The following is a 13,980-nucleotide window of genomic DNA, read 5'->3' as shown; positions in this document are numbered from 1 at the left end:
AAAAATAGCTAGTTTAAAGGTACCTCCAGTGTTTTTCTGCTTTGCTAAAGTCAGTGCTGTGGGTTTAGCATCAATGTACCCTGAGAATGCACAGTATTACTGTCAACAGTGCAACAGTATCTCTGCTTAGGTTTTTCTGGCAGTACTGGCATGGTGCAGGTAGCTTACTCCTGCAACTACCTCCATTTCTAACCCAGTACTGTTGAGTGCTGCCCAGAGCAGATTTGTGGGAGTGGCGTTTGGATTCTCTGGTTTTGAGCAACCCTTTATAGGAGGACAACTGGACACCATAGCGTAGTGACACAAAGTCTGCATATAAATCCAGGTCTACACTTCTCCAGCACTGAGTGGTTTTGCTTCAATTGCCCCTACCTCACCTGTTGGCTTTACAACCCCTCCTGCTATTTCAGCTCTGCTGCATTGTGCAGCATCCAGTTTTGTAGGCAAGTGGTGCTGATCTATTAGTAATAGTCACGTGGCTCTAGAAAGGCACTGTAAAATCCCTGGCTTAGATGTCTTCCAGACAGTCTAGTCCCCAGCTGAAGGGAGAAAAGTAGTGGGATTTGTGGGGAGCTGTTGTCATCTCCTGCTATTCACAGAGTTCTGAGTGCAGTCTCTCTGCTTTCCCTGCAGGTGGCAATGGTATGGATTCTGTAACAAAGAAAACGAGGCAAGATGGATCAGAAGTTACTGAAAGACGTAAGGAGAACATTTTTTATTTTTGTGTCACACCCCAAAAATCCCAGAAGCGGGTGCCCTGTTTTGTAAGGGACTGAATGCTGACCAGAGGCTTGGAACTAAATTCTGCACCTGTCCTTGGACTCTCTGCTGAAGTCAGAATAAGGATTAGAATGGGCCAAGATCAGACATTTAGGGACATGTAGCATGACCTGGTTGTTTAACCACAAGTGATTGCCCTGTGGTAACATTTCTAGCCAGTAGTGCAGACATTTGGATTCTCCTCCTACCTATCAATGCCCTGCATGGCCTAGAAAATGTTCTTTACATATCTTTTTTGGCTGTGTGTAAAACTGAGAATAAGTTTCTTGCTGGCATTATGAGAATTAGCTAGTAGGAAGCTAGTAACAGGTCTGACCATGGGCTTTGCTGGTACAGGAATGGCTGTGGTTGAGAAGTGCCCAGAAATAATAATACTTCCATGTTTTACAGGGATCTTGTAAAGAAAAAAAGTCTTTCAGGGCAGTGATGTTCTTAGTTACTATAGAGTTAGAAAGGCCTGCAAACAAACACACAGCATTGTGTGTTAATGAGACTGCAGCCCTCATGCAGTGTGGTCTTAAGGGACTTCCTTTAAATGAGTTGATCTTCTTTGAATGAGTCATGCTTATCGATGGAAATTAAGTAGAACATTGATCTTGTTTGGCTATACTTTCTTTCCTCAGTTATCACAGAGACTGTAACCACAAGACTGACGTCCTTGCCACCCAGTAAGTAATTGTCAGTCATTACTTCTGCTCAGTATTCTGTCCCCTTCCATGCTATTTGACTACATTATTTCCATAAACCCCTGGGTGCAGCAGGTCTTGGTGCAGAAAGACTTGCACCCAAAGAGAAGCTATTTTCAGAAATGTCTCTCCCAAAATACTTATTAGTGGAGAGAAGGAGCAGTATGTGGGGACCTGTCTGGGTATTGTCAGAAACAAAACTGCACAGTCCACTAAGACTGGTAAACCAAACTCTTCAAGGACTTAAGCCCAGATATAGGGTCTCCAGTGGTGGCTGTCTCTTGGGGACAAGGGTCAAAAGTGATGGGTCTGCAGCCTCCACTGCTGGGGCTGCGGTGTATTCTCCTGTCATCTTATCCGGTTGACAACAGTGATTGATTCTTTTTGGGTAATATCAGATGTCAAGGGTGATTTCTACCTCTGTAGGGAAGTACAAGTACCAAGTAGGGAAGAATCCCTCATGCTCTTTATACCACATATTCTTGGTTAGCTTTCTGCAGCTGGGTTGGAAAGGAATTACACTATCATCTCATTTATGATGAGGGTTAACAGGAGTATCCTTCAGTCCATGGAGCAAAAACTTGAATACAAACCTGCTGCATCTGCAGTGTGAATGCTTATCTGCTCTGCCAGGACACTTCTCTGCAGTTCTAATATCTCCTAGACATGAAGCTATACTTGTAATTGAGTGTGAGGACAGTCTTGCAGTGTCCTTGCTCTTCTCATCTTTTACCCTGAGAGAATGTCTCATTTTGTGCTTATCTCTTCCAGAAGGAGGGAGCAGCAGTGGGCTCAAAACGTCATCCCACACTGGAGGGAGCGGAGTGGAAAAGAGGACTTACACCCATGGCAGCAGCTATGTGACTTCAAGTAAGGAATGAAAGCAATGTACAGTGAGGAAACAGAGAGCAAATGTGGCCTAAATGGTCTGAGGAGAGCATCAGGGCAGGGAAGTAGGGTGAGCCAGAGGTAAGGAAAACAGGGTTTATGAAAGTAAAAGTGGCAAATACTCAAAGCAAAGGTATTCCTTCACTGAAGTTGGGTGTGAGGATGGGTGAGTAAATGGCAAAGTTCCCATTTTCCACAGGGAAAACTTGATTTCTGGAGAATAACAACAAAAAATGCCATTCCCACTGTTGTTAAGAAGTCATTCGGAAACAAAATTTCCCTTCTTTCAGGATTTCCAAATCACAGTCTTTCTGACCATTTTTGTTCAAAAGACGGTTTTGATTGATCTTTTTGTTGATCTTGCTGAGGATAGCATACTATGAAAGAATTTCCTAGAGAATATTTTCTTGTGTGTGTTTGTCCATGGCTTTAGCACTCTGAACAGTCTGCCAGATTTTCTGGACATGCTAAATCTGTATGTGCTGTCTACTCCATAAAAACATAATTCTTCTCTGACAGCATTCTTTGCCCATCTGTTAGATTGTCATAGCAAAGGTTTCTGAAGAATAAGCTTCCTAGCCAGGTTTCTGGCACACCCCTCTCTCTGTCCCCAGTGGGACAGACTGTATAACTATCCTTGTAGAAGATGTTCTCCATGCTCCAAAAGAGCTGACAAACAAAAGGGGGTGAAGTGTAGCTTGGAAGATCGACAGGAGAATTAGCCATACCCAATAGATCTGACAGACACCTCCATACCAGTTAAAGGCCAGAGTGTGGGATCACTTTGCCTGAGGGCAGATGTCAGTCTAATTGCTGGACTGGCACCAGTCTGAGAACTGAACCAAGCCCTGCAAACTCAGATGACTCTGCAGGACTGCCATCTCCCTTGTTATTTCTTTTCAGTGTGTGGAGGAAGAGAAAAGAATCTGAACTTCAGAGATAATGAATTCTTGAAGTTTCACAGAGCATTTTCTAATCTCTGCTTTTCCACTCTGCTTGCAGAATGCTTCCAACAGAGGCCTACTTGTTGCAGTAGTTCTTTCTGCTGAATTAAGTGGAAAAGTTACCGAACAAGATAGGTCCTTGTAGAGGGGAAATTCAGCAAGAAAATACTCTGTTGAGATCAAAAGGGCATGTTCTCTTTGCAGTGATGGGTAAACAATACCCAGTCTGATCCTGCTGATCAGCATGGATATGTTACACTTTATCACAGGGTTCTCATTTTGCTGCACTCTAATCATACTCCAGCATTAGGTCTCATACAAGAGTATGAACACACTAATTATGACTGCTCAGTTCTTTCTCCACAGGACTGATGTGAATTAGGAAGGGAAATTATTTCCTCTGGCTAAATATAAGAGCCATTAAAAACCTTCAGGCTGTCTTGGGCCTGACACCCTCAATCACTTCTCCAGAAAATGGACTGACTAAGGCATGACTAAGTGAGAGTGTGGATAGCTGCTTTGGAATGGAAGTGGACTCATCTCTGCTTTTCCTTATCTCATGAACTGCATCCTTCAGCACTTTGAGTTTAGCTTAACAATCTCCCAATTTTTGTGGCTTGTGTCATATAACACTTGAGTTTACAGGGAAATCTGTATCCAAATCAAAACCCAGCACCATCCAGAACCAGATTTATGGGCTTTGAATAGGGATGTTGGTTTGAATGATCTGCTTAGGGAAGATGGCTCATTGATCCCCCTAGGCCAAAACCTGCTGTCATATATATCATTGGCAAGATTTGTTTTGAAACCACAAAGGTAACCAATACTTTTCTCTTCAATAAATGCTGAGGACAGTCAGAGTTAGACCCAAATGTGGTTCTTTGCCCATCTCTAGTTGTGAGGTACCAAGTCAAATTTGTCCAGCTCAGAAGACAGTAACATAAAGCACTCAGGGGATCCAGGGTGTACATCCAGGGCATATCTTCAATTTGCTGAGGGTGTTTTGTTTTACCTGTAGGTGGAAGTGGTAGACTGAATTCATCATCATCATCCTCTGGCTACAGACAAACCCAGTCTCCCAGCTCTACTCTCACCAAATCACCTGGCTCAACATTTGAAAGAAAAACCTATGTCAACCGCCATGCAACATATGAAGGTATCACAGAACATGCCATAGAAAGGAGACAATGTGTAGTGCACTCTGAGGTCACATTAATGAAGGATTGTCCCAAATAACACAAGAATCCCACTGTGGTTTTGCTAGGAAATAAGCCATCAGGGACACATTTTAATGATTAAGTCCTATTTATAGTAATGCTCATTCCTAAAAGGAGCTGTGGCATATTTTTGTTGAAAGACACTAGCAGCTCTTTCATGTAAGCCTGAATAGTTCCTTTTTTAAATGTAAATGTTTGTTGCCCACTGGGATTAGACAGTTACCAGGAAGACATGTTTTGAGAGCTTTTAATGATCTTGTGCAAAGTATTAATGAACACCTTCTGTTCTTTGCAGGGAGCTCCAGTGCCAATTCTTCTCCTGAGTTTCCCAGAAAAGAGTTCGGTATGTTCTTTTTAGAGCTGTTCCTCTGAACATTATGGCAAGGTCATGTGAGTTGGTGACTACGGTGGCTTTTTGCACATTGCTGTGTCTTGCTCTACCTATACTGCTTCTGTGTTGGGCAGCCAGTACAGCTCCATGACTTCGGAGGAGTTATTTGGGATTTACATTAACAGCTGACAGCAGGGTCTCTAGCTGATACATACTCAAACAGAGGGTACATATTGTATATTTGCTACCCTCAACTGCTTTTGTAATGCTCCCCATATGGCATCGGATGTGGACAGGAGAACATAGACATGGGATGTTTCATAACATTCCCCCCGCCCTGCCATAGCTGGGAGAACAGCTTCAAGCAAGAAAACCCAGACTTTTAGGATTTTGAGCCATTGCTGGATATACTTTTCCAGTAGCTCTTTTCTAGGCTTCAACAGGCTTACATGGAAAGATGAACTGTCTATCGAGTGATATATTTACACCGAACATTGTCAGAAGTGAGCTTGCCCTGTCCGGACTCTGAGCTGCCTGTCTTACTCAGTGCATAGAGAAACAATATGATCAGGCTGTCTTTCTGGCTCAGAGAAGAGGCAGGGTTTCACAGTGTCCAACCTTGGTCAGTGGGGTAAACAGGCCTATTAGCTTTCTTTTGGCCTGTTGAAATGGGAGATCATTTATGAACATTTATGTGTACAAAAAGAAACAGCAGTTGGTCCAGAAATGCTAAAGGTGCTACTGATTCTTTAAGATACCTTATGGTCTAAAGGGGGCCTGGTAAAAACTCTAAGGGTTCAATTCCCCCCATTGTGCCCCAAGTAAAGGTTACTGTCTGAATCAGAACACTCTGAGCAAGATCCATGTGTTCATTTTCAGAGATGTCACAGGCAGTAAAGCCTAATACTGCTTTTCTCTCATTGCTGTTCACAGCATCTGCCTCAACGAGAGGGAGAAGCCAAAGTCGAGGTGAGTGATGCTGTTCTTTTAGAAGCCTCCCTTGTTTTCTTCAGTATGATTCAAGGTGTGTTAAATGGACCTATTCCTTAGCTGGAATAAGCTACTTTAAGTGTAGAGTAGTCAGATGAGGTACATGGTTTTACACCACTGCAGATATGAACCATTTATCTGTAAGCAATTGTTTAAACAAGCTTGGAGTAAAAATTGACCCTAGTGATGGTCATGGTGTGGTTTGGACTGTGTCAGAAAGGAGGATCTACCTGGGGACCTGGACATCAGGGGCCATAGGACGCAGTCTTCCATCTTGTCTGTTCACTAACATAAACTCAGTCCATCCATGCTCTGTGACCCACCTCTGACATATTTAGAGTAATTGTATCCATGTTCCTCCTACTGCAATCTATCTTACAAACCATAAGGCAATACCCAGAAATGATCTCATGCTGGTAGTAAAGAGATGGTGAGGAAATTATGGACTTGCTGTGATCTGTTTAGCCAGCTCACTGTAAAGCTCTGCATTGTTTAAATCATTCAGCTTTTCTAATAATTTATTAACAGCATTGGGGAAAGCAGGATTATATTGCTCTGTAAGAGTGTAATATCTGTTCCCAGTTGCTTGAAGAGAAAACTATAATGTCACTTTATCCAAGTTAATTTTAGCAGTGGATATAAATCAAAGTGTGCTCTTGCACACTCCTCCTGGAGTGTCACAGTTACCAATTATTCTACCTCAGATCTTCACAATTTCCTCTAGTACACTACGTACCTGAGCTCCCAGCAGAACTAGGCCATACATAATAAAACAGACACCAGAGAATCAGCTCCAGCTTCTCATATTACTTCAGAAAATAATTCCAATCCATCAGCTTCTCCACATGAGTGCCAAAGCTAGTGTTTCTTTTATAGTGTACACACTGTCAGATTTCATCTTGAGGAGTGTGTATCGCGTGTCCTGGCTGACCAGTTTGCTTGTGGGCATCAAGTTTAAAGTCTTGCCCCAACCAAATCACATTAACTCTATAGCCTCTTGTGCTGGGCAGTAAAAGTCAGTAATAGAATCGAGTACCTGGTGAGAATGTTGGCTTACAACTGGCCTGGTTACATTCAGTGAGCCAAAACAGAAGTCAGCAGGTTGTAAGAGACTAAATCATACAGCCCATTATAGAGATGACTGTGTGAATTTTACCCAAGAAGTAGTAGGGAATTTGTGTATTTAGGTAAGCTTTTTTTTGGCTCTCTAAGTTTTTGTCCAGAAAGACAATAACAATAATAGTGATGAGTGGGAATATCAATGTGATTGAGGACTGCATAATGAGGCCTTCTGTATGTCAGGCAGTAACAATGCTATTGTCTTCAGCAGAGGCCCTCAATGAGTAAAATATAGCTCTCTGGAGTTAAAAGTAGCAAAATATGACCCCAAAACAAAAAGTCACTCAAACCAATTTAGAACCGGTTCACATGGGCCATAAGTGCTGCTCAGATCAAGCAGCAAGACAGTAAGATCAAACATAGACAGCAAGAAGGAAGGAATTCACTTCAACCTAAAGATTCATTCCCAGCCCAGGGCACAAATACATATTGCTCCATATTCATGATCTGCTTTTTCTCTTCCCAGAGAGTGAAATACGAGTCCGACTGCAGAGCGCATCTCCCTCTGGCAGATGTAAGTACCATGGCTTTTATTCCAGGGGGATCAGGTATAAGAGAGAGGGTGTTGCTGCTCTGGGTATGTCTGCAGTGTCTCTGGGACCCAATCTTCACGATGACAGGTAGCAGCATGTCATTCCTTTTTTCCTGTTAAGAACGTTCATTTATCTCCCCCTTTCTGAGCAAGGAAGCATGATGTGGGTTAGATGGTGGTCTTGCAAGGATGTAGTTATGCATAGTCTCAGAAATGAGGCCCTGAAGCTTTGTTATTAAGTGGCACCCCCAGAAAGTACAACATGATAGACACTCACAGGTAAATTCTACTGAATGGTTTAGCCAGGGCAGGATTACAGATCAATGAAACAGTGGCTTTTGGGTGAGTCTGGACACTTGCTTTTCCTGACAGGGACAGAGTTGGATGATGTGAAACGTTTGCTGAAAGGAAGTCGATCAGCCAGCTGCAGCCCTACCCGATCACCATCAAGTACACTTCCGATACCGAAGAAGGCTGTGGTGGAGACAAAGATGGTTACTGAGAGCTCTCAGTCAGGTACTTGACAGAGGATGGTTAGTAATGCTGAAGCCATTCCAAACATTATGCGCCATAAAAATACTCAGTTGCTAAGAACATCCGAGTAAGAATACATGGTCTCTGTCCCAGACAGTGGTGGCAATACAGAAAAAGGGTCAGAATGCAGGAGGGCTGTCAAGATGTTGCCCTAACAAGAGCCATCTTGGGTAGCTTTCTAATGAGTTGTCTAATCTCCATAAAAATGAGCCAGTTCCTGCTACCACCAGCTTTAATTCAGAGGTGGTTCTGGCAGAGACAAGAGCTCTAGGCAAATATGTCTTAGAGTGATTTGATCTCTTATCTCCAAGCAAGATGGAAATAGCACTGAAGACAACATTTAGGTCAGTGCCTGTTTGATTTATTGGTCACACCACATGGTTCAGACATCACTAGAATATGATAATAACAAAAGTGGTACTTAAAATACTATAACCAGCTTTTATTATTTATAAGGCTCACCACAGTGCTTGAGGCAGTGGTATTCACATTCACTCCACTGTCCTCCACCAGTATCTAGGAACAGGCAATACCTTTTTTCTTGCACATGGCTCAAAACCTGTCTAAAACTGGGAATTTTAGTCCAATACACTAGTGAACGTATCAGAGCCATATGTGGGAAACAAAAGTCATACGTCCCATGGCCCAGGATAATTTATTGACAGAATGGTGGACCAAAGTGTTTTATTCTGTTATCATAGCATCTACAAGAAATGAAATCTCTTCAAGGTGTTTTGTGAATGATCATGCTATCAGGTCCATCTTTATTCAATTGGTTAAAGTTCAGGTGGGCTGTAATCAGCTGGCATTTGAGATTGGTTATACCACATTAACCTGGAGTCCTTGTGTTGACTCCACAAGGATAATTGAAATTTAAGGCAGATGAAGTTCTTTGCCAGGTAAAACTGTCATGCATGCTAAGCCACAAGCCTGGTCTCATTGAAAACCACTTCTGTTTGGTTTTTTTACAGTGTCAGGGACATATGATACAACCATAGTGAATACTGGCCACCCTTCATATATGTGGTCCTCCACTCTGCCTGCTGGATCTTCCCTTGGTGGATACCACAACAGCTCTTCCTTGATCAATGCTATGTCTCACTCTACAGGATCAGGTATGCTCCCTGGACCACCCAGGCTTGAAGGATGTAACTCCGTACTGAAACTGGGTCAACAGCAGTGCTTTTTTTTTTGCACAGCAAGAACTAAAATGATGGAAGAATAGAGATGGCAGGAGATATGCTTGAATTTTCTCTGGTTTTCTGTAACTTGGTGCTCTCTGTTTCTAAACTGACTGCATTTGAAAATCCTTCTTTGTGAAGATCTATTGTCCTGACTGCCTGATCTGTCGCTAAACTTTGTCGATAGCTTTATCAATAAGATCAGTCTCACATTCCCTATCAAAACTAGTTTCACTCTAGTTAACATTGGATTATCCTGGCCCATTGTAAGAACGACTGGGCCTAACCCTTCAGTCCTCATACACTAAAGATGTAATCAATAAGTGTTGAGTGTGCTTACACCTTGTAAGGTCCACTTCTAAATGCTGGGGACGCTGCATTTCCCAGCTGCAGAGAAAAAACACAGGAAGCTTTATGATAGCATACTATTAAAAGCTTTGCTTTCTCACACTGTCTCATGATTGCAACTTGTCTGATGTGAGATTTTCTCCCCTTTGTCAGTTCATTAAAAGGGTGGTTTGCTGTCACAATTTTCAAGATTTCTTCCTCTCTGCAGTTATTGTGCATTTTCACTAACTGCATTTCCAAGTGACTTAATTTCTGTGATTGTGCCACTGACCTTTGGGTGCTGGATTTCTGATTCCAGAGAAGAAATAACATTTCACTTCCTCTTTTTGCAGTTTTTGGTGTTCCAAATAACCTGGCTCCCAGCAATCATACTCTGAACGCAGGCCTGAGCACTTCCTCTACAGGTCAGATTTTTCTCTTTTTCCCTTCACACTTTCACAGCACCACAGTCCTGACAGACATGTACAATGGAATAATACCTATATCACTCTGTTTCTCTTCTGTTCCTCATCTAATGTCAGCAGCTTCTCTGCATACCCCAGTTATTCTTTGGTTACAGTGGATTTATTCTGAGTCGGCCCAGTATAGCTGGTGTTAACTCCTGACTATTTGTGTCTGGGGGGCAGGGAAAACTAGAGATTTTTCCAAGGAGAATAATTTGGTTTTTGAAAGACATCTGTTAGACTAGCCTGTTTCTTCCCTAGAACCGCTCAGGATAATGCCTTAAAAAATAAACTCATGGGTCCTAATCTATAAAGGCCCATTACTCCTCTGTCAGTTTTCCTTGTAATTTCCCTTTGCTTCACCTGACTTGGGGCTTCTGGCAGACTGTCTTCAATGTCACTAAACCACTTATCTTTCACAGTCACACACACTGTGTCTACACACCACAGTGCCATCATACAGGGTCTCTGACTAGGCCTGCAAAGAGAGCAGGGTGTATGAGAGCAGTCTGTACACTGCACCAATATTGCCACAGATTCTGGCACCAAAGGTGCCACCTTCCAAGCCATTTGCTTCTGTCTGGACAGTACTTTGACACATACTGTGTGCAGTTATCTGCTTAAATTTCCCTTAGTCAGACCAAGCCAGTTTTCCAAAATTACGTTTTTCCCAAGTGCCCCACCTGCAGAAATGTCCATGTAGCCATGAGAGTGGCCTTGCAATCTAACTTGAGATAGTATTTTAAAATGGTCACCATTATTATCCTGGGCCAACAATAACTTACACAGCAAAATGATCTAGCGAAAATACCATTTTGTAAGGAAGACCTTTGAACAGAAATGCTTAGGCCTGTGATGTCTCCAGCTAGCTGGCAAAATTTCATGGGAGAGTTTGTCATTATTATCATTGGGTTTGTGTTGGTTTTAGCCAGAATACCACCTGCACTGCAGGATTCCTATAACTCCCATTGTAATGTTTTTCTTTGCAGTGTTTGGAGTTCAAAACAACCTGTCTCCAGGCTCTTCAACCCTGACCCAGAATGCTACTGCAGCCTCCGCAGGTCAGCAACAATTGAAGCCTAGAGAAAGTGTGAGGGTCACCATTGTGTGCTGCCTCTCCCACCTTTTCTATAGTGACTAGAAAGTTTATATTGACAGAGGCTCCTTCATTATCATCTTATTGTGTGAAGCAATGTGGTATAAGGGGATATTGAGGAACATTTCCTCTGCTTTGCATGTGCAGGAACAGCTCCCAGTGCCTATGTAAGCACTAGAGATTTGCTTGCTGGGAAAGCCCTTGCTTGTTTGAGTTGTCCTAGGTACCCTGAATGAGAAAAGAGTTTTGAAATTGTGTGGAGCCCAGGGCTGGTGTGTGTAGATACCTTGTTATCCTTCCTCTCTTTCATTCTTGAATTTCTTCATTGCAGCATATGGGCTGAAGAACACTTCTCAGAGTAACACCATGGCAAGTAGTGGTGTGTCTCCCTCAGCAGGTGAGTTTGTCATTCACTGTTGTTTAGGCATGGCCTTGTACAGGCATATCATGATAAAAATGAGTTAGAGATTCAGCCAGTTGAGTGACACTAACACCTGGCTCCTTGGGAGCATGACTTGTCACTAGACAAGTCTCCTACCAGTACCCTTCTGAAAAGAAAGCAAATGAGCCAGAAGCTAATAACGAGCAAATGAGCTGGTCTGATTCAGATCTGCCCCACTCTGTGGTAACATGATGTTTTAATTGCACCTATTTCTGCTCAATAAGCAGGTAACTGGATAGAAGATCACGTGTGAAATTGTGCTTCATTTGAAGCCAAAACATTTGCAAGGTTGCTCTTAAACATCATTTTGCAGTAGTACCAGCCTCAACCACTCAAAAATCATCAGATGATTTTTTTTAATGAGAGAAGCTGAGGTCTTCCTACTGGCCTTTTGTCCTTGAACAGCTGGGATTCATCTTTTCCAGCTTTTTTCTGCAACTCTGAGAGATATAAATTAGTCTTTTATTTTTTGTGTAAGGGAAGCCAAGTTTCTTTTGTAATCTAAGGACTCCCAAAGATGAGGCTTAAAAATAGATGTAACTAACACAGAAGTTATGATAACATTTCTAATACAGGTTTACTCTGGGTTTGTGCTAGAATAATGGAATAATACCATTCTGGTTATATTAATTTTCAGAGTTGTGTCAATTTGTGTGCAAATTCAGTTTGTGCACCATTCCAGGCGTACTTGATACTGCCTAATGGCAGAAGGATGAACACAGCGATGTTTTTTGAGCCCTCTTTGGCCTGTGCCAAACCTCAGTAAGCTACAGTTCAATGCCTCATAAGCATGCCTGGCTCCCAAGGATATGGAGTGCTTTGAGCTTGACAGAGTAGATCTGCTAAAGGTGCTCCTCAGCTTGAGCTGTGATGGCTCTGATGACCCTTGAATGTCTGTCTCAGACTGAGTTTCTATGATTCTATAGTAAGTGTGTTTGAGAAGCGAAGAGGTCGTTGATCAAATAATTTCTATATGTAGTTGAATTCCAGATGCTCTCAATTTCTGGTAGCAGTTGCTCCCCTGCTAGTGAAATACACACCTCTAAACAAATCTAATGACACGCACAGCTGTCCTCTTAGCTTCAGGGACCAGTGTGTCTCTTTCTGGGTGTTTATAGTAGTGGCAACCCCAATCACAATGGGACTAACTATTTTAATGAACAAGTGTTGTGGCTTATAGTTATGACTCAGTGGCCCATACTCATCTCCTCCTCTTTCCCATTCTTTACCAATATTCTAGGGGGAACTGTTCTGAGCTCCCAGGGAGATGACATTCTGCGCAAAGACTGCAAGTTCCTGCTGCTGGAGAAGGAGAATGCCCCAGCAAAGAAGGAGATGGAGCTCTTGATCATGACAAAGGACAGTGGCAAAGTCTTCAGTGCCTCTTCCACTGGGCTTAATGGAGGTAACTTCTCTTCTTCAGGACACGTGGATATGCTGAGGGCAGAGAAGTGGGGACTGATCATATGGGGAGTTCAGAGTTCAGGACACTACACCTGACTCAAACCCCTGCAAGCCAGACAAGAAGCTCTGGCAGGCAGTTACCCTTTAACCATGTCAGCTGCAATCTAGGTCTAGCTTTTGTATTTGAAGCTCCATAGTGTGCTTTGGAATATTTCACAAAGTTCAGGAGCTTTGAAAGCAAAAATCTGGATCTGGTTTAAACAGGAAGAGCTATTGTGTCTTCCTAATAAAAAATATATGCCTTTTGCCAATGAAAGAAGACAGGCCTGTTTGAACTCCTTGTGTAATGTTTTTAATTATATTTGGTTCCTCTTCAGGATCCTTTGTAGAAGACACCCTGAAGAAAGAGAAGCAGGGATTTTCCTCCTCTTATGCTACAGATACTGGCCTAAAATCAGATGCAAATGGTAAGTTTGTCCCTGTGAAAATGCAATAGAACTTTCTCTTTCTGCCTCCGTTATTACCTTCCCCTTTCAAGACCATGCTCTAAGTTTAATCATGATGGAAAGACTGTTAAAACCTCTTTTACTCCTGTTAAAACAGGAGGACTGAAATCTGTGCCAACAAGGGACAAAGCAACTTATGCAGGTAAGTGATGCAATTCAGACATTCATTGGGAAAAGCACCAAAGCACAATATACAAAAAAGCAATTGTTCTTGAGTGACATGGGTGATCTCTGTGCAGGGGGGGAATGTTCAGGAGGCTACTCTGTAATGAGCAGAGCACATGTTGGAAAAATTGGTACCAGTGATTTGCTTGTGGATAAGTGGGCAGTTGGGGTATTTTTTTGTTGCTGGAGAAAATCAGATAGCTGACAGTACAGCTGCATCCTGCTACCAGGACAGATTTATGCAGAAGAGAGTTCTCACACAAACCATGCTGGCTATTGCTGTCATTTATGGCTTAAAACTGTACAAACCATTGACCCCAAGGGCATCACATTTTTCAGCTGTTATTTTAAAACACACTGAGTGTTGTCCCCTG

General features: G+C 42.5%; 1 protein-coding gene across 1 annotated transcript in view; it reads left to right on the top strand.

The window, feature by feature from the left end:
• The first annotated feature begins 644 nt into the window (after nucleotides 1-644).
• COL17A1 (collagen type XVII alpha 1 chain) overlaps nucleotides 645-13,980 on the top strand; it is a 37,089-nt gene continuing 23,753 nt past the window's right edge. The window contains exons 1-15 of the mRNA XM_074874041.1: nucleotides 645-699; nucleotides 1,404-1,448; nucleotides 2,238-2,336; nucleotides 4,317-4,454; nucleotides 4,811-4,858; nucleotides 5,780-5,815; nucleotides 7,422-7,469; nucleotides 7,860-8,003; nucleotides 8,993-9,136; nucleotides 9,883-9,954; nucleotides 10,983-11,054; nucleotides 11,421-11,486; nucleotides 12,772-12,936; nucleotides 13,313-13,402; nucleotides 13,539-13,583. Of these exons, the coding sequence (XP_074730142.1) occupies nucleotides 645-699; nucleotides 1,404-1,448; nucleotides 2,238-2,336; nucleotides 4,317-4,454; nucleotides 4,811-4,858; nucleotides 5,780-5,815; nucleotides 7,422-7,469; nucleotides 7,860-8,003; nucleotides 8,993-9,136; nucleotides 9,883-9,954; nucleotides 10,983-11,054; nucleotides 11,421-11,486; nucleotides 12,772-12,936; nucleotides 13,313-13,402; nucleotides 13,539-13,583 (1,267 nt within the window). The remainder of the gene's footprint in view (nucleotides 700-1,403; nucleotides 1,449-2,237; nucleotides 2,337-4,316; nucleotides 4,455-4,810; nucleotides 4,859-5,779; nucleotides 5,816-7,421; nucleotides 7,470-7,859; nucleotides 8,004-8,992; nucleotides 9,137-9,882; nucleotides 9,955-10,982; nucleotides 11,055-11,420; nucleotides 11,487-12,771; nucleotides 12,937-13,312; nucleotides 13,403-13,538; nucleotides 13,584-13,980) is intronic.

This window comes from Strix uralensis, chromosome 7 (genome assembly GCF_047716275.1).
Source record: "Strix uralensis isolate ZFMK-TIS-50842 chromosome 7, bStrUra1, whole genome shotgun sequence".
NCBI classification, from domain to species: domain Eukaryota; kingdom Metazoa; phylum Chordata; class Aves; order Strigiformes; family Strigidae; genus Strix; species Strix uralensis.
This window is presented reverse-complemented; position numbering and strand designations above follow the sequence as displayed.